This window comes from Pelodiscus sinensis, chromosome 6, assembly GCF_052426305.1.
Source record: "Pelodiscus sinensis isolate ZL-2025 chromosome 6, ASM5242630v1, whole genome shotgun sequence".
NCBI lineage: Eukaryota > Metazoa > Chordata > Testudines > Trionychidae > Pelodiscus > Pelodiscus sinensis.
This window is the reverse complement of record NC_143057.1, coordinates 127,773,906-127,793,709: the sequence shown is the minus strand read 5'-3', so window position 1 is coordinate 127,793,709 and position 19,804 is coordinate 127,773,906. Positions and strand designations below refer to the sequence as shown.

The 19,804-nt window shown below is 51.3% G+C and overlaps 2 protein-coding genes across 3 annotated transcripts in view; one reads left to right on the top strand and one right to left on the bottom strand.

The window, feature by feature from the left end:
* Nucleotides 1-1,351: 1,351 nt before the first annotated feature.
* On the bottom strand, nucleotides 1,352-4,135 carry LOC102455233 (alpha-galactosidase MYORG). Its single transcript, XM_006123009.5, has one exon. It carries the CDS (start codon nucleotides 3,655-3,657, stop codon nucleotides 1,564-1,566), a length of 2,094 nt encoding a protein of 697 aa, XP_006123071.3. The 5' UTR covers nucleotides 3,658-4,135; the 3' UTR covers nucleotides 1,352-1,563.
* A 14,127-nt stretch (nucleotides 4,136-18,262) lies between these two features.
* Nucleotides 18,263-19,804, top strand: part of LOC102448411 (uncharacterized) — a 36,931-nt gene continuing 35,389 nt past the window's right edge. The window contains exon 1 of one of the 2 annotated variants that reach the window (XM_006122983.4): nucleotides 18,263-19,099. In XM_006122983.4, coding sequence (XP_006123045.3) covers nucleotides 19,045-19,099 — 55 coding nt within the window. In that variant the 5' untranslated portion in view covers nucleotides 18,263-19,044. The remainder of the gene's footprint in view (nucleotides 19,100-19,804) is intronic. The other variant, XM_006122982.4, reaches the window with a different exon arrangement.

The window sequence follows — 19,804 nt, the reverse complement described above, 5'->3', positions numbered from 1 at the left end:
TAGGTCTAAGGCACCAGGCTCCCCTCTGATGGAATCTTAGGTGAGAGATGATGTAGGTGGAGAACTTTGGCGCATGAGCCAGCTGTTGTAAAAGACGGTAGTGAGGCCCTGCCTATCCAGCCCCTTAATAAAACGGACTCACGAAGCTGGGTTCAGAGGTGGGAAGACTCTTGATCTGCAGCGTCTTGCAGAGCCAAGCCACAGGTGCGGCGTGGTGGGTGAGTGAAGTGGTTTGTCTGTTTCTGGTGGGATATTCTCACTGGTGGATGGGAAGGGAGTTAAATGAGTCCTGCTGAGTTTATTGGGCAGGTGCGGGGAAGAGAGGGGGTTTTCACGCTTTACGAATTCCTGGCACTTGGGCGGTCAGATCATTCTGCCCATTTTACAGACGGGGAAACTTAGGAAGAGAAGTGACCTACCAAGGTCACCCAGCAGGCCAGCGGCAAATCCAGGCCCAAAATCTCGGTCTCCTGCATTCTTCGCCAGTGCCCGCTCTCTAATCAAAACCCAGCAAAATAGGAAAAGCTCCTTCAAAGCACTCAAGGACTGCAGTGGCTTCAGGATTTCATTCTTGGAGTCAATGGGCTTTAAGCATGTGCTGAACCGGGGCCTGAGCTAGGTGAGTGTAGGTTTAGTGAAGACAACAGTCACTAATATTTCCTGGGGAGGGAAGCCATTGCCATACTGTTACTGAGCACACCTGTTTGTGCTACTGCCTCCAACCCCATCCCGTGCGGTCATGGCAAGGACTCAACAGACCCTGCAGAAGTATCACGAGCTCCTTTTCAAAGCACTGCTCCGCGCTGAGCAATTCCTCAGCCAGCAACAAAGCAATTTGAAAATAAAATAAAAATATTGGCACCACAGAGTCAGTGGCTAATAAAGGAAACCATCGAACGGCCCCTTTAAAAAAGAGCATCAAGGTTACATAGGGCTGGGAAGTAGCTCAATTAGAGCACTGATGGTGTAGCGGTTAGCATGGCTGCCGTCCAAACGGCCTCTCTTGGTTTGATACCCAGCCAACGCAAGGTGTGTCTCAGCTCTTCCCTTTCTTTAGACCCGGTGAAAGCCAGGACTACCAGATAAATTCATGGAGGTTAGGTCCATCAATGGCTATTAGCCAGGATGGACAGGAATGAAGTCCCTAACCTCTGTTTGTCAGAAGCTGGGAACGGTTCACTGGATGATTCCCTCTTCTGTTGATTCCCTCTGGGGTCACCTGGCACTGGCCGCTGTTGGTAGACAGCTGACACTGACCTAAACGGGCCTTTGGTCTGACCCAGCGTGGACGTGCCGATGTTCTTAGACTGTGTTTCTATATATCTAAAAATGAAACCACAACCAAGCAGTCAAGCTTTGGACCTGGACCTTTTGACGGACAAATTGCATACCAAGATATTTTACATGTCCTATTTCTTACCCCACGAGAATAATAATCTGCCATTGGAATCACGATCGCCACTGAGAGCCGCATAACGAGGCATGTTTATCTCAGACACCAATCGCTCCTAGTTTTTCAATCCATGGCCCGTACACAAAGCTGAAAACTGATGGATCCAGTTGTTACAAGACCCAGAGGAAATAGGCAACTTCATCCAAGTCCACGGGATAGTCCGTTAACAGGACCGGGGTCTTCTCAAACAGCTCCCCTTTGTAACTGCGCCATTTGCCGGCCGGGAGGTACACATCGCGCTCTTGCTTGCCCAGCTCCAGGACGGGGGCCACCATGAGGGTGTCCCCAATGAGGAATTGGGAGTCAATTTCATGGGTGGATCTGTCGTTGGGAGAAATCCACCAGATGGGCCGTATGATGGGGTCTCCTGTGTCGGTGACCTCCCCAGCCAGTTCCAACAGGAGAGGGGCGACCAGCGACTCATGCAGCTCTGTGAACTTCTGTGCAATCTCGATCACTTCCTTGTCATAGAGCCAGGGGGGTATTGAGAACTGCATGGAGGGCATGAAGGCCGACAGCTCCAGCCAGCGGATGTACAACTCCCGGTCTGGGATTTCAACAGCCCCTTCTGTCTTGTTGGGGAGAAAGTTTCCTCCAATCATGTCAGGTAGAATGAAAGGGTATCCCAGCATGCTAATGGTGAGCACGGTAGGGATCAGGGACTTGAGGCCAAGCTCATATCCCCAAACAGAGTCCCGGTCGATGATGCGGAAGAAGCACGAGATGTTTTGGGACTGGTAGCCGACCCGCACTTCAGCGAGCTCGTAGAACGGAACGGCCATTTCTGTGTACCGTCTGGACCAGATGTTGGGGTCCGACAAGGGCCGGAAAGTGCTGAACTGCTTCGGGAGGTAGCTGACCTCCCCGGCGTCAAACTTAAAGGACGCGATGCCGTACTTGGACCGCAGCTGTTTCAGCTGGCTCTGAAACCACTCCCTGGCCGCGGGATTGGTAAAATCCAAGATGGCCCCAATGCCGTTCCACCACTTCACCATGGCGGGCAGTTTCCCCGTCGGCTCCTTGATGAAGAGCTGCCGCTCTATTCCCACGCCAAAATTGGAGGAATTGTAGTTTATAAAGGGATGCGTCCACAGGGTAACTTTAAATCCCTCTTTTTTCAGCGTCTTGAACATTTCAGTCACATTAGGGAACTTGACCGGATCAAAGTCAAAGTCTCCATAACTTTGTGTGTACTTGTCGTCGATTTCAATGTGGCTGCAATTAAACTGGTACTTTTTAATCTTTTCTGCAAAACGCAACAGCTTATCCTGGTCAATATCGTTTTTGTAGAGCGCCCACGTGGACCAGATGGGATAGCGGAAGGCGATTTCCGACGGGATCTTGGAAGGCTTGTTAAAGTACCTCCGCACCATGTATTTGTGAATGGAAGTCACGTCCGAGCCGACGCAGACGCGGTAGCTCAGCTCCGGGAAAGGCTGCTGGCCCAAGGGAGGTTTGTAGGGAGAATCCTTATACCTGGCCTGAAAGAAGAGCGACCGCTCGCTGGCGTTGAACCCCAGGTGGAAGGGCACCGAGTCGTTGATCTTGATGGCCGCTGCTTTCGAGGACAGCCAGTACCTCTCCAAGATGCCTCCAAAGCTGTCCCTGAAGGAATACACGTCGCTCGTCACAAAGGGCGTGGGCTCCTGGTACCCGGGGAGCCTAATTGGCCAGTGCTGGACGCTCATTTCGCAGCCCCCGTACCAGTGAGCGTCCTCCCAGAACATGGTGTGCTCCACCGCCGTGTCCGCCACAAACTCCTCCCAGCGGACGCGGTAGCACATCACCGTGTCCTTGGGCTTGACCGTCTGAATGAAGAAATTCAGCTTCCCTTTGTCCGACCTGGTGCAGGTTAAAATCTCCCCTTCTTTCGAGCAGGACTCCAGGTCGAGGCTGCCCGACTGGAAGGCCAGTCTGAAGACCACCTCTCCGTGCTGGTTTTTGATGACGAACCCATCCTTCCGCAGGTCCATCAGCTCCGTCTTGAGCCGCTCCGCCTTCCTCAGTGACGCCGTGTAATAGCACCAGGCCACCACCGCCGCGATGAGTAGGATGAGCCCCACGACTATTGCACCGATCATGGGCTTCAGCTCCTTGGGCGGCTTCGGCTTCGCCGGGGGGGAGTTTTCAGGTGGGAGAGTTCCCACAACAGTCTCCTTTCTCGAACTGCTCTTTCTGAAACGCTGAACGGGCGGCGTGTCCATGGGACCTTGAAGCTGGACTTTGTGGCTGGACGCTTTGTTTCGTACCGTGCTGCTCGTCTCTGGTCGGGAGGCGGGGGAAGAAGAGGACAATCAGTCGGCGTGTCCCCTCTTACATTCTGTTCACTAGCAGCCGCGTGAAGGGTATTCTTAAGCCGCTCCGCCACACGTGGATATGCCTTGATTCCTAGGAGAGTCTCTTGGTTGCAATTTGGCAGCTGAGCCAAGCTGGGAGGAGGGGAGGCATGTAAAGCGATAGCGCTGGGCAGAAGCAGACAGGACTCTGCAGACAAACAAGGATGAGCAGCAGAGAATGCAGGCTGGCAGCTCTGTCATGTTCTCTCGCTTGTCGTTTTTTCAGTCAAATAGATTCCTGGCTGTATTTCCCCCACTCTCCCGGTAGGTTTCTGACCTCCGCGCTGTGCTAACTGTGAGCATGCAGGCAGCTAGACATCCGCTTCTCTGGATCAGTGACAAAGTGAGGAATGAGCAAGAGGGCTATTTATAGCCTCACCGTGTAGGCCCTGATTCAGCAAAGCACTTAAGCAGGAGGGTTGTAGGACACCAAGAGGTCGCGTCGATCAGAGGGAGGGTGCTGAGGCTTGCTGGCTGTGGACAGGGTCCGTTTGCTGAATGGCTGAATCGCAGACGGCACTGGAGCGTTCAGCCACATAGGCACTGAGTGGTGTGTGGCTCCATTGGTGCTGGAGGCAGGTCTCCCCCCCATTCACTCTGCTACCTGCAGGGGAGTGGCTCCCAGGTTACATCAGGATAGAGAGCTTGACAGACACCTTGAAGGGCCAATAGAGCAGAGTTGGTGGGAACCTTTCTGGGGAAAGCATTATTGGATTTTTAACTGGGATTGAAGGAACGTGTTAAAAGTAGGACTGCAAGGGGCCTGGAACATAACATAAAGAATGGCCACAAAGGTCGATCTAGCCCAGTGTCCCGTATTCTAACAGTGGCCAATGCTTGGTACCCCAGAAGGAATGAACAGAACAGGGAATCATCATGTGATCCCTTCCCTCTCACCGATTCCCAGCTTCTGACAAACAAGAGATTAGGGACACCTTTCCTACCAATCCTGGCAAAAAGCCATGGATAGACCTATCCCCCATGAATTTATCTTCCAGCTCTTTTTGAACCCTGTTTAAATCCTGGCCTTCTCAACATCCTCTGGCAAGGAGTTCCACAGGTTGACTCTGCACTGCGTGAATAAAATCTTCCGTTTGTTTGTTTGAAACCTGCTACCTATGAATATTATTTGGTGACAGAGCAAAGGCCTACAGGGAGAAACCACTGGGAGTTGAACTCAGGATCTCCTGTTTATTAGGTAAGTGCATTAGCCAGCTAAACCATAGTGCCCTTCTCAAAACTGCGGTTCATTTAGTCCTGCTCCCTGCACTGAGACAGGGTCAAGTAAATCTTCACTAGTGGTTCTCAACCTTTCTGGGCTCAGGCCCCATGGTAAATGCTTTCAGCCTGTCATGACCCAGTATTTAGTCTGCCTATCACTGCCTATCACTTGCACCTCAGTGGGAGCTCCATCAGCTCCGAGCTGTGGAGCTGGCTGGGCTTGGCTCTCCGCTCCCAGCGGTGCAAGCCAGACCCGGACCATCCCTGACAGGTGTTTGTCCAACCAATTCTTAAAAATCTCCACAGAAGGAGATTCTGCCACTTCCCTAGGCAGCCTCTTAAAGTGCTCCTAATCATAACCTACATATCCCTGGCTGCAGAGTAAACCCATTCCTTCTTTTCCACCTTCACTGGACATGGAGAGCAATCGCTCACCATCCTCTTTAGAAGAGCCTCAAGACCCGGAGTTACTAACTAACGAACTAGCACAATGGGTACTGGACTATGATCAGAGCTCTCAGGTGCTACTGCTATACAACTAACTAAGTTAACTAAGTTAGGGCTACTCCAGTTAGACATAAATTATTTTTTGCTCAGTGCTGATCTTTTTTCCATTTCAGGCCCTGTCATGGCAAAGCAAAAGATCCGCCAGAATGTTTTCTGAGCTCTTCTTAGAAACACAGCAAGTCATTTAGGTTAGTTAGTTAGTTAGTTGTATTGAGGTAACACCTGAGAGCGCCGGTTATAGTCCAGCATCCACTATGCTTGGTGCTGCACAAATACAAGGAACGAAAGCGTCCCTACCCCAAAGAGTTTACAATCTAGGTATTTTCTATAGTTGCAAAGTAACAAACAAAAGAAAATGGGGAGCAGGAAATAAACACACAGGCTCAGGAATTTTAGCACCAGTCATAGCAAGTAAAAAGACAGCATACATAGGCCTGGCCAATAGGAAAGGATAAAAATCTATCAGCACCCCACGCCTTCCAGCTTCCTTTAGACTAGTGCTGGCTGGAAGTTTTCAAATGAAAACTTTTTTGGTTTTGTTGTTGAAAACCAGCATTTTTTTTTTTCAAAACTGGACATTTTTTGTTAAAATATTTTGGATTTTTTTCCCCCAATTTTTTTTCTATTTTTTTTCCCTCCGTGAAACAAGGAAACAAAACAAATAATAGTTTTTTTCTTTTCTTGTATTTTTCCAGTTTGTCTTTTTGTTTAATGCACTCGGCCCCCGTTTTCAGGGGCGAAGTGGGGGAAGGGTGAGAAAAGGGAGGCAGAAAGAAAAAAGGGGAGGGGGGAAATTAAGACTTTCAAAACAAGTTTTCAGTAAAACGCTGAGAAAGTGAAAACTTGTCCCCCTTTCAAAACCTGCAGAACAAACCTAAAAGTTTCACAATTTTCAATTGTTCCCCCTCCCCACTTCCACTTTTCAACCAGCCCCTTTCACAACTGAGCCTTATAGCATCCTCTCTGCTGTGAGTGAGAGGGGCAAGGCAGTAGGGGGCGCAGTGCCACACGAGTGCCCATTGCATGTGGCTACATACTGCCCCCTGCAGTTCTCAGTTAATATCACAATTTCTCGAGGCAACGATAGAAGGTGTAGACTAGGACGCTGGGACCAGCAGTGAGGTCTCAGGGAAGGAGGAAAGCAAAAGGGAGGAGCAGGGAGGCGCGTAGAGAGAAAGAGACAGAGGGTGCCTCACTTGCCAGGTCCAGCTTCAGTGATATGAACGGAGTCACTGGTTCTCTGGATTTGCACCAGTGCACATGGGGTCAGAGTCAGACCCAATGTGCATGAGGGAGCCCGGGGCAGGTCCAAGCTGGAAAAGTCCCCCCTTTCGTCTGTATTACAGGACTGCCGAGCACCATCCCCCATCCTGAGGGGCCTTGTTCTTTCAGGCTAGCCCTGAAAAGAGCTGCCTTGGCCCGGGGAGTTTGCAATTTGTCTTTTTTCTGTGTCCTTGAAACCTTCCAAAAGTCCTTCCATTGCAGGAGGGAAGGGAAGGGGGGTGGCGGCTGGCAGAGAGCTCTGCAGGGGCAGAAGACAGGTCCATCCCTCTTCCACACTGACAGCGCCAACCACGCACGTGACAGCCCTGACCATCTCCCCACAGCAGCTGTGCCCGTCCGTCAGCAGGGATCCAGATGCTAGCGCTCTCCGGAGGCGGCTGCTGTCCTGGTGTCACGGGGTGGAACATCTCGGCCGGCTGGCAGATTTCGGCAGCAGCTGCTGGAATCCATCATCCTGTGGCAGGGCAGCAGAGGCAGGAGGGGAGAAGGGGCAATGCAGCAGCTGACAGGGGGGCTCATTGCTGCTGAAGAGGGATAGCTCAGTGGTTTGAGCATTGGTCTGCTACACCCAGGGTTGTGAGTTCAATCCTTGAGGAGGCCATTTAGGGATCTGGGGCAAAATCTGTCTGGGATGGTAATTGGTCCTGCTGTGAAGGCAGGGGACTGGACTTGATGACCTTTTGAAGTTCCTTCCAGCTCTAGGAGATAGGCATCCCCATTCATTTACAAGTGCTCTGAACAAATGTGGGTGAGGAGCAGAATGCAGTCTCAGCACCTTTCAAACCAACATGCTTGGCTAGCAGCAAGAGCAATGCCCCCTCCGCAGGCACCCTTCCCTTCAGAAACCCACGGGGCCTTGCAAACATGACCCTGTCCCAGAACTGGAATACCAAGAGACCAGAGGTTCCAATCCAGCCCCAGCTGGCAGCGACCCTCTGATGGCTATTTAGCACAAGCGAAATAAGTTCAGTGGGTCTCAGGTCTCGGCCTGCCTCCCAGGCTGGAGGTGTCCACATCACCAAACCTCTCCTTCTGGCATCACAGACTGGGCAGAATCTTTCAGGCTTGTCCAGAACCAGATTAGATGCAGAGCGCTGAGCTGACAGATGGAAACTCTCCACTAGGAGGCGCTACAGGGGCTATAAGAAAATTATCCATCTGTGGGACCCTGTAACGATTTATCATGTATTAAAACGGTTATAATTAGCCGTTTATCAACTAGTTTTAGTTGGAACCGTAATACAAAGCAAAGAGCACACAACACGTTCCCACAGCAGTCTGGCAAATAGGGTACCTGTGGCTGGCACGTAACTTCCTATGAGGGGGTTTATTAGTGAAGGAATCTGGGAGCACGTTTGTTTTCTAGAAGTACAGCAGACATGATAAAACAGGCATCAGCTACCGCTCTGGACTGGGGAGAGCTCCATTTCTCCCAACGGATACTGACAGGCTACCAAGCCGATGTAGCTTCCCATGGGCAAGCGATAAATCACAGGGTGGATACAGATAGTGCCGTGACATTCACAAGGACTCTCGATGAGCTGTCAGGATGGTGATCACAGCCACCTACCTCCCAGTTCAGAACAATACGGAGCACTCCTCGAGCACTCTGCCACGTCAAAGCTGGGTGTGAGCATTAACTAACCATGGCCACAGCGTACCTGGGCAGCTGCTAAGGGGCAGCTTTGTCTCTAAGGATGCAGCTGTGCTCGCACCTGCCAGAATGCTGGGAGATTTCTTGTTCCCCTTAGACCTCTCCGAGACGTCTCAGTGCTGGAGAGATGTGCCTGGCTAACAGCACTAGAGATTCACACCTGTGTCTGTCCGGAGCAGTGCAGACGTTCACAGCCTCCCTGCCAATGTGCTTCCCTGCTGTCTTACGATGATCACCGCTCTATCCAGAGGGGAAATGCAAATCCAGGCTCCTTGCACCAGGCAGTCCTTGGCCTCTTTGCCCAGGTGCAAAGTGCCACTTGTGTTGTGGATACTTAATACTGAAACCACCAGCTCTGTTCACAGAGAACTCTTACCTGGTCCAATCCCATCTCAGAGTGGAAAGGCTTGATGTCCCTTTACCGAGGGCTTGCGTCCTCCAATCGCCCTTTGCAGGGCTAAGAACGAAACTGCCCTTCTAATGAATTACATGTAAGCTTATGAATTGGAGACCGCTTGTTATGAATGGAATTTTATAAATGAAACAGCGTGAACCATTTTTGGATGAATTTGTACGTAGCCTGTTAAGAACTGCCTTTGAAGGAGCTGCTGCTGTAGCTTTATTTTAAATATATATTGTAACTAAAGGGACTCCATATTGTAACCAAAATCCCTTTTTAAATGTTGTGCTGCCTTAACGCTGTTTAAAGTTGCGGGGGGGGGGGGTGAAATGAAATCAGTCCCGAATGCCAGCCTGTCTCAGTAACCAGCTGTCAGCACCATCTTGATGGCCAAAGGACAATGCAGGTGAGCCCTGCAAAAGAACCCTCGCAAGCAAGAGAGACACAAAAGCCCCCTCAAAAAAGATCAAAGTCCCATCTGCCATTAAGAGATGGCTCATGGTCTTCCAGGGTGTGTCTACACTGCACCGTAACTCGAAATAAGATACGCAACTTGAGCTATGCAAATTGCGTATCTTATTTCGATGCTATTTGGAAATAACTTATTTCATCATTCAGCACCGTGTACACAGCGCCAAATTTCAAAGTAAAACGCTATTCTGAAACGTCCTTTACTCCTCGTAGAACGAGGTTTACAGGGACGTCGGAATAGCAAGCCCAAAATTATGGGCTTGCTGTGGAGACTCAGGATAGCTATTTTGGGATACTCCGGTATCCCGAAATAGCGTTGCAATGTAGACATACCCACCAGGCCCTGGGGCAGTGGGACAGAACAGGATCTATGAACTAAACCAGTTTAAAAGGATAATTTTAATAAGTAGGGACAGTAAATGAATGCTGCATTGACAATAAATGTGGCATATTGCCTTGTCCCCCAAATGAGATTCTGCTAGTTCCGTTTCTCTTCAACTGTCGCTTTATGGGAATGGAACCGCCTTCCTGATCCAAAGTCCACTCGCCAAGGAATTACAAAACCAACATCTTCCCCCAGGTCTGGCTATGGGTGCAAGCGGTCCAGGCAGCCTTTTGATGTCTCACCTGAATGAGGGCACCTCGGGCATCTCCTCATGCCATTGTCAGACGATGCTTGAGCATAGAGCACCCCCTGCCGGCTGAATCCTGGCCACCCATGCCCTTCCAGCAGCAAGTGGCAGAGAGGAAAAAGTGTCACTGCCTGATTGACCAGCACACCGTCCAGCAGCCCAGTACCTTAGCAAACACTGGGAGATTGAATTCAGCCCTGAGGTTAGCCAGGAGCTCGATCTACAGTGGTGATGCTACAGCTGATGAAGTGGACCAGTGAGCCATGCTGGGCTTCTCCAGAGCCTTGTGCTCATAAAAGCAGCACACAGGTTGCAACAGAGAGCTCCCTGCAAAATCACCAGGGTGGGTTTTGGGCTGGGCAGCTTGGCGGTCGTGGCTCTCATCACGTTTTATCAGCTCGCAGTGCCCCATATGTTCTTTGCCATCAAGGCCCCATCTTTGTCAGAGGATCCCGGGGGCTGAGACAGCCGGTACGTGGAAGATGCTGGGAACAGGCAAAGAGCCGAAACAAGCCTGCTCCCCCAGCTCCAAAGAAGGATGAAAGGGAGTGTCAGGCCTCAGCAGACATTGTGTTCAACGGGCGGGAAGAAAGGCAGTCCATGAAAAAAACCCACCGGCTTTTCATTCAGGCTGCTTTGAATTCAGGTCAACAGCCTGGGCTCTCGCCATCCTGAGAACTACAACCAGGAAGCAAAATGGGTCTCATCTGTGCTGGAAATAAATCTAATGGAAAATCTTTCGTCGACAAAGCTGCCCTTGAAAACCACAGCGAGATGCCACAGCTCGGGTGCTCAGGGCCCGTGCCACGGGGCTTCAGGGATTCCCACGCTCCACACAGCGCTGCCTATTCTCCCAGGAGAGTGGCGCGTGGCTTGCCTGCTAGTGTCTAAAGCCCCCAATAGTGTAGGACAGGTCCCCTTGAAAGACTTCGGCTCCTCGTGCTTCTGCTTTTAAGCCCGGCTCAGGAATGTATGGATTAGGATGAGATCTGAATGAGAAGCAGGTTCACCCCCATCTGCCTTCTGCTGGGTTTCTTTCACCTTTCTCTGAAGTGTCTAGAGCTGCCATATTGGATATAAGACACTGAGCAAGATGGGCCTCCGCTATGATACAGGCTGGTCTTTGCTATGCCGAGGTGCTGCATCCCACCCAAACAGCTGAGAGAAGCAGGATTAAAAAGGACAGCTGCATAAACCACGGGATCTATGCAACGGTCCATCCATGTGCGGAATATTTTTTCTGTGCACTGAGGCATGTGCAAATGTGCACCACCAGTAGAAACAAAACCTAGCTGTGGGCGCTCTGCTAATCAGCTGGGCGGCATTGGACTGTCTCCTGAGCAGCCGCACACGTGCACAACAGACAGGGTACACTCGCCCCGTGTGAACATGCCAGTTTTAAACCAACCCAGACTCTGCTCTGGGGGATCCATGCATGACCATATCCTGCTTCTGCCCCACTTCCCTCTCCTCCAGAATAAGGAGACACACATCCAGGGCTGGGACAGAGAGCTGCTTCTGGGGACAACCTACAAATGGCCTGAGTTTGGCTTCCGGAAAGTGTATCTGTTTTTCCTGCCCGGAGCAGTGTTAGGAAAGGATTTGTCTGAAGTGACACAGGATCATAGAATCATAGAATACTAGGACTGGATGGGACCTCGAGAGGTCATCAAGTCCAGTCCCCTGCCCTCGTGGCAGGACCAAATACTGTCTAGACCATCGCTGATAGACATTTATCTAGCCTACTCTTAAATATCTCCACAGATGGGGATTCCACAACCTCCCTGGGCAATTTATTCCAGTGTTTGACCACCCTGACAGGCAGGAACTTTTTCCTAATGTCCAACCTAAACCTCCCTTGCTGCAGTTTAAGCCCATTGCTTCTTGTTCTATCCTCAGAGGCCAGGAAGAACAAGTTTTCTCCCTCCTCCTTATGACACCCTTTTAGATACCTAAAAACTGCTCTCATGTCCCCCCTCAATCGTCTCCTTTCTAAACTAAACAAGCCCAATTCTTTCAGTCTTCCTTCATAGGTCATGTTCTCTAGACCTTTCATCATTCTTGTTGCTCTTCTCTGGACCCTCTCCAATTTCTCCACATCTTTCTTGAAATGCCCTGCCCTGAGCACCTGCTCCACACTCCCATTGGCCAGAAACCAGCCAATAGGAGCTGGGGAGGGTCAGTGCCTGCAGGTAAGTGCCATGCAGCATGGTCCAAGGTGCCAAGATAGGCAGGAAGCTGCCTTCACATCCCTACTGAAGAGAAGCCATGGCAGGTAAGCCTGTGACCCAATCCCCTGTCCCAGCCCTGACCCCCTCCAAACCCAGTGTCTCCTGCACCCTAAATCCCTCATTCGTGGCTCCATCTCACAGCCTTATTCACTTTTTCCGCACCAGTCATGATTTTATAGACCTCTGTCCAATCCTCCCCATGTTGTGGTGATCATCGCAGCAGTGGCAATGTGACTCCAGGTTTTGTATCTGGTGTTGCAGCAGGGTCTGGTGCTACGTTGAGTTGGCGTCTACTGCAAACAAAATAAGCTGTACGGAGAAAATCCCAGCACCTAGAACTCTTGGGGCATCCCTGACAAATATCCATCTATAAGGCCGTAGCCTGTCTTCGACATCAGTAAGCATCTCACAACCACAGGCAGCTTTGCCGTGGAGTTCAATCAACAGTGCGCTGATGCTGTGAAGAGCTTTTATTTGTGCCGTCTCTTTAACATCCAGTAGATGGCAGCTCGAGGCAAGCATCTACACTCTGAAAGGACTGGATTTAATACAGATCCTCCTAGTCTCTGGTAGCCTAGCAGATATTTCCTGTGGAGCAGAGGCCAGTAGATGTAAGTGGGGCTCAGACAATGACTAGCTGAAGGGACATGTAGGGGAAACGGAAGGAAAAAACGGCACCGTCTCACTTAGAATTATGAATAAAGCTCAGTGCAGAGAGAAAGTTCCCCCGGCATGATGTGATCGCAGGATCGGGGCCTTGGTTTGAAAATATTCTATGGTGGGGAGATGGGGAACCAAGGGGAAGCTAAATCTCTAGAGCTACCACATAAAAGAAATCAAACTACCGTTCATCAGCAGGGGCAAGATTTTCTTCAGCTGGGACATGAGAAAGAAAGTTTGAAAATTGCTGGTGTATAGGGTCTGAAAGCCCAGCATGTCATCTGCTTGATGATTTCTTCTGCCATCAGGTCTGCCCCGGTTGCAATGCAGCTGGGCTTTGGTTGCACTGCTGGAGATGCCCGCACTGTCCCTGGATGGAAATGTATGCTGGCCTGCAGTTGCACACACTCGGACACTCCAGCACATCTGCGTCCAGAGACCCAGACCTTTAATCTCTAACTCTGCCTCCTCTAGATATGCCAATCGCATCTGAACTGGCAAGAGAGGGAGGAAGTGATGAGGAGGATGGAGGAGATGTTAAGGCTCTGTCTATTACACATGTGCAAAGCAGAATGAATTCATGGCCTTGAATACAGCATTAAACACACACACACACCCCATCACCAACTGAGCCCCAAGGTGTATGTAAGTACCCGGCTTGATTGGAGCCAGCCACTAGAGGAAGTCCTTGTCATGCATAGTAAGCATCCAGGCCAAAAGTATCCTGGCAGATCAGTGCAAATGCTTTCAGGGTCATAACATTTTCTAAGTATTGGCCCCGGGGGAAAACATTTCACTCCCTGCTCCAAAGGAGCTATTTCCTCTTTGCTTGGTGACACCGATGTCTCTGCATATGCAACTCCAAATTCAGTTTGTCTCCTTTTGCTGCCATGTCCTATTTGCAAGGCTCGGAAAGCTCTATATCTCTAAATGGCAACGAGCAACATCTGCAGTGACCTCCAGCTCAGATAAAGAGTTCTGGAGCTGATTTCGGGAAGCTTTCCTGAAACCTCTCTGTACCACGCACAGTTGGCCTGGTGCATACGGCAAGGAGGAACCACCTTCCTATAATGCCGCTGCTGAAGGCAGTTTAATGCACTAGGGTATGTCTACACTACCCCACTAGTTTGAACTAGCGGGGTAATGTATGCATACCGAACTTGCTAATGAAGCCCGGGATTTGAATTTCCCGGGCTTCATTAGCATAAAGCCGGCGCCGCCATTTTTAAAAGCCGGCTAGTGCGAACCCCGTGCCGCGCGGCTACACGCGGCACGGGCTAAATAGTTCGAACTAGCTAGCCATTCCGAACTATCTAGCCCGTGCCGCGTGTAGCCGCGCGGCACGGGGTTTGCACTAGCCGGCTTTTAAAAATGGCGGCGCCGGCTTTATGCTAATGAAGCCCGGGAAATTCAAATCCCGGGCTTCATTAGCAAGTTCGGTATGCATACATTACCCCGCTAGTTCGAACTAGCGGGGTAGTGTAGACATACCCCTAGAGAGCCCAACAGAAAGGAAGGATGGTCCAGTGATTAGGGCTGTGACTCCTGAGTTTAGTTCCTTGCTCTGCCACATATGTTTTATTTGGCCTTGGGCAAGTCACTTAATCTCTCTGTGGCTGGGAATGGTGTGGAGAAACACATTAAGATTATGAAGTATTCTCAGACCTTATGGTAATTGGGGCTGTATTCTACCCAAGATGGATGGAATAGTCAAGGACGATTCCTACAAAAATGGCCTGTACTAGCTTCCTGCTGTCCCAGGAAGAGGGATGAGACTGAGTACTTTCTCACTGAAACAAACACCCTGTTTCAGATGAGGGAAGTGAAACCACTAAGTAAACAAACGGATTTCCATTTGGCTAGGAATGTTTAGTCTTTGTTTCTGAGAAGAAGCTGATTAGGTTAAAAGGAACAGCGGGGAGAACGGTTTTAAGGAGAAATGAAATTCCTTCATGGCCATGTCTCAAAAATGCCTGACATCATCTGGTGCAATCTGACCCATGTCAATGGAATACGAAACAAAACTGAGCACATAAGAATGACCATACTCGGTCAGCCCAAAAGTCCATCTAGCTCAGTATCCTGTCTTCTGTCTGTGTCTGGTGGCAAGTACCCCAGAGGGCGTGAACAGAACAGGAAATCATCCAGTGATCCCTCTCCTGACAAGCCATTGGTCTTATGTATTTGTATGAGCTCACATCATCTGACGGGAATAAGTCTGCAGAGCTGGGGTGACTCCATCCAGGAAAGGAAATTGTCTCTAGTCTCCCTTCAGTTTGGCGACCGAATTTTAACAAGGAGGCACCTTCTGATCGCATCGACACTTGATGGCGATGAATAGTCCATTCTGGTGATAGTGACCCCTGTGATCTCGTGGATAAGTAAGATTGCCAAGACCGCTGTCCTTGTGGGTCCCATTTGATCAGTGGGTCACAGTAACAAGCGCAGGAAAAATTGTGTGGTAGCAACCTGCATGGAACTTGAAGCAAGAAGCACCGGTTGCAGGTGGGAAGCATTTGGAGGAGACATTAGGAAGCCAGTCTGTGTGCACATGGCTGGAATGCTACCTCCAGTTGCAGCATTTCTATAAACAGTTCACTTAGTAAAGAGCCATTTTAGTTTTAAAAGTATGGCGTCCCCTGATGTTATTACTCAGCACATGGTACATGAAACGTGGTAGCAAGGCCTAGTGAGACCCACAACAAATAGCATATAGTGTGATGAACAGGCAAGCCAAGCAGCATCTAGACACAGTGCAAAAAGTCAGCCTGGAGTGACTCAGACAAACACGAATGCTGGACGTCCAGGTGTACAAAAGCCTTGCATGTGCATGGAAGCAAAATCTGCATCTGTAACCAGCTCTGGCACTGGGGCTGTAAAAATGAAGGTGAAGCTTTTTGACTCTTTCATGGGGGGCGGGAGGGAGTGGATGAGACACTAGTGCCAGGATTGATGCCCCACACGTGTGAACAGCTGATGACGGAGTTTGATCAATACTGTGACTCCAGACAAAATGAGACCATAGAGAAATAATGTGGGTTCTTTTAACTAAGAAGCAGAAAGGGGAGTAGCTGCTAATGTTAGATAGCTGAGAACTGTGCCATCCACTTGGAACTTTGGTGCCGCTAAAAAGTCTTTAATTTAAAATAAGATCCTTTGTGAGGCGTGATTTCAGCTCGCAGGAATGATCAGACGGAGACAGAGCATGGAGTGGAGAACCACAAGTGCACACCCAGTCAGACCTGTGGGACCAGCACACTTCCTCCAGATGTATACTCCCACCCCGGGCTAAGAGTCTCCCACCTCAGGAGAGGGAAAGGCACAAGGCCTGACACTAGAGGGCAGGCGCTCAGAGACAGACATAGGTGCAGCTAGCCCTGCAGCTCATGTTCCCTGTAAGCTGGTAGCTCGTGCAGCTGCTCAGGAGAGATTCAATGCCACCCAGCTGATCAGCAGAGCGCCCACAGCTAGGTTTTGTTTCTATGGGTGGTGCCCATTTGCACATGCCTTGGTGCACAGCAAAAAAATTATTCCACCCATAGTTGGAAAAAAAAGTCTGCCCATAGATGGAAAAAGTTAGAGGGAACATTGCCTGCACCCATGACACTAGGCACTGTCTGAGGATGGGTGAACCCCTGATCAAAAGCATCATGATAGCCTTTGCCGTGTGTCTCGTTTCATAGCCCCTGCTGAGACCGATGCCAGCAGCACAGGGAAAGGGGAAGATATACCTCTATATCCCTGAAGAACACAGGGAACATCTATTTAGTTCAATGGTTTTCAACCGGTTTTATTTGCAGGCCCCAAAAGCAGTGGCTTTCACACTTGTTTCTCGTGCCCTAGTTGAAGAAAACCATTGATGCTCGTGACACAACATAATTATAGCTTTTGACTAGAGTGTGGTCTCTGTCGTGGGGTAGCAATGAGGGATCTGTGTGCAGGATGGGGCTCTGGGTTGGGTGGTGCTCAGGGCTGGAGTTTGGTACTCATGGCTGGGCATGGGCTCACTTCCACAGGCTCTTGGTCAGTCGTGCAGTGGGGGTGCTAAGGCAGCATCCTGCCTCTCCTGGCACCACGGGTCACGCTGTGTCCCAGTAGCTCTGGCTCCAAGGTGGAGGCACACAAGCAGTTCTGCACACTGCCCTCTCCCCACCCTAACCGCCATTGGCTGGGAATTGGCCAATGGGAGTGTGGCGCCCGTGCTCGGGGGGGGGGGGGGCAGTGCACAGAGCCCCGTGTCCCTCCCCCCCCACCTAGGAGCCCGACCTGCTGCTGGCCACGTCTGGGATGCAGCGTGATCTACAGGACCAGGACAGGCAAGAAGCTGCCTTCGCTTCCTCGCTAGGTCCCCCGACGGCAGGTCCCCCGACGGCACCAGGTCCCCCAATGGCACCAGGTCCCCCAACGGCACCAGGTCCCCTGACGGCAGGTCCCCTGACGGCACCAGGTCCCCCAATGGCACCAGGTCCCCCGACGGCACCAGGTCCCCCGACGGCAGGTCCCCCGATGGTACCAGGTCCCCCAACCGCACCAGGTCCCCCGACGGCAGGTTCCCCAACGGCATCAGGTCCCCCAACCGCACCAGGTCCCCCGACGGCAGGTCCCCCGACGGTACCAGGTCCCCCAACGGCACCAGGTCCCCTGACGGTACCAGGTCCCCTGAAGGCAGATCCCCCGATGGCACCAGGTCCCCTGAAGGCAGATCCCCCGATGGCACCAGGTCCCCTGACGGCAGGTCCCCTGAAGGCACCAGGTCCCCCTATGGCACCAGGTCCCCCGACGGTACCAGGTCCCCTGAAGGAAGATCCCCCGATGGCACCAGGTCCCCTGATGGCAGGTCCCCCAATGGCACCAGGTCCCCCGGTGGCACCAGGTCCCCCAATGGCACCAGTTCCCCCGATGGTACCAGGTCCCCCAATGGCACCAGATCCCCCGGTGGCACCAGGTCCCCCAATGGCACCAGGTCCCCCGGTGGCACCAGGTCCCCCAATGGCAGGTCCCCCGATGGCACCAGGTCCCCCAATGGCAAGGCGACCCAGTGCCTGATATTGTGCCACCCACGGCTGGTTGTGCCCCATTGGTTGCGCACGCCCTGAAGTATTTCGAATGGACGTGTGGACCCCTTTGGAAATCTTAGGCATAGTCTGCGAACCCTCCAGTTGAAACCCCCTGTTCTATGGTAATAACAGCCTTTCACTGGCCCCTTAGACATGGTCAGGGTCCACAGACCACAGGCTGAAAACCACCAGTCCTGCCAAAGTACTTCTGTCCCACCCTCCGCTTGCCCACAGCATCCGAACACCTCACAATCTTCAATGCATTTCTCCTCACAGCACCACGGCAGGGAGGTGCTGCTACCTGCTTTTACCGATGGGAGACTGAGGCACAAAGAAAGTGACTTGCCCAAGGTGAGCTAAAACAGCTGTGGCAGAGTGCAGACGTGAACCCAGAGCTCTGGTTAGTCCCCTCCCCACTGGACCCAGCTACCTCCATCAGCTTTCTACTGACCTCTGGCCTGACTTATGGGAAATCTGCTGTGTTTGCCGACAGCCCCTTTTTCGAAGCACTGTAACTCAGCACTTACAAAAGCCACCTCCGATCAGCCCAGGCTCTGCTAGGACTTGCAAACTCAAACAGCCAGCGCCAAGCTGCTCTAACCTCGCTGTGTAGCATTAACAGACTCACTCCCTGTCCTGAGTACCGGGAAACCGGCTGCTCCTGCAACTTTGCCAGCACTTCCCTTTCTACCCCTAAGCATGCCTCCGGATCAGTGGCCAGCCCGGCCTCGTTAGTATTCTCGCCTCATCACTCACAAAGCAGCTCTAGCCATAGAGGAGCTGAACTGTGCAGCCTCGGACTGCATGGCTGGTGTTTTCCCTGGTCTGAATTCCCTTTCCCCTATGGGAGCAGCAATTCCTGCTGGGCGTGGAGCAGGAACCCCCTGTGCACAGCAGCCGGCTTCTCTGGGAGGCAGGAGCTGAGCAGTGTGTCTGGAAGCTGGTTCGTTGCTGGCTCGCCTGCTGCCAATTCCACAGTGCTACAAAAAAAAAAAAAGTTGGGGATTTTTTTCCTCGTACTTTTCCTTTTGCATTCATTGTGAATGAAAGCGAGGGTGAGAAGAAGAAACCAGCTCCTACTCTGCAGGCTAGTCTTTCTTTTCAGGGCCTTGTCTTCCTCCTTTGTTGCTGGGAAACAATGGAGCTTTTCACGTGGAGTCTGAGTTGGATATGCCTTCTTCCTTGGCTACAGGGTAAGTGTTTCCCCTTCGTGGTAGCTGAATAAGACCCCCTTTGCCCGGTAGACCTGAGTCCAGTTTGTTGCTACTGTCGTCTGCATTTGTTTTCTTGTAAAGCTCCTAATCCACTGGCAGTGAGATGTGATATTCTGCAGATGCGCCGCCACATCGCTTTTCACAACAGCTGGGTTAAATTACAGAAAGCCACCGTTTCTACCTGTAAACAGGCAGGCATCGCATGGGACCAGAGAGCACTAACGATGGGGTCTCAGGTGCTCTGGGTGTTAAGAGGCTTTGCTGGCTAGTGGCTTGCAGTCAGAGCTCGTACTTTCTGACCTTGGGTAATTCACTTAACCGTCCCGTGCCTCAGTTTCCCCACCTGAAAAATTTGTCAGAATGAAAAGACTTAGTATAAGTGTTCAGGGAGTGCTGGGCAAGATGCAGAGTTGCTGGAGTTTGAACAGCTCCAGCTCTCATTGCTCATGAGGGATGCTTTTCTTTAATTCGTCCGTTTTTGAGACAGCAGACAGAAATCACAGTTGTTTGCAGAGATGAGACAAGCCGGAGCTTAGGGGAGACTCCAATCCAAGCCAAACCAGCTTTTGGTCTGCAGGGTCACAGCCTGCCTAACAAGATTTTCCAAAGCCACAAGGAAAGCTATCTGCATAGCATGCTCCTCGGGGTCGAGATCCTTCCCTGCTGTCACTTAGTACCGCAGCA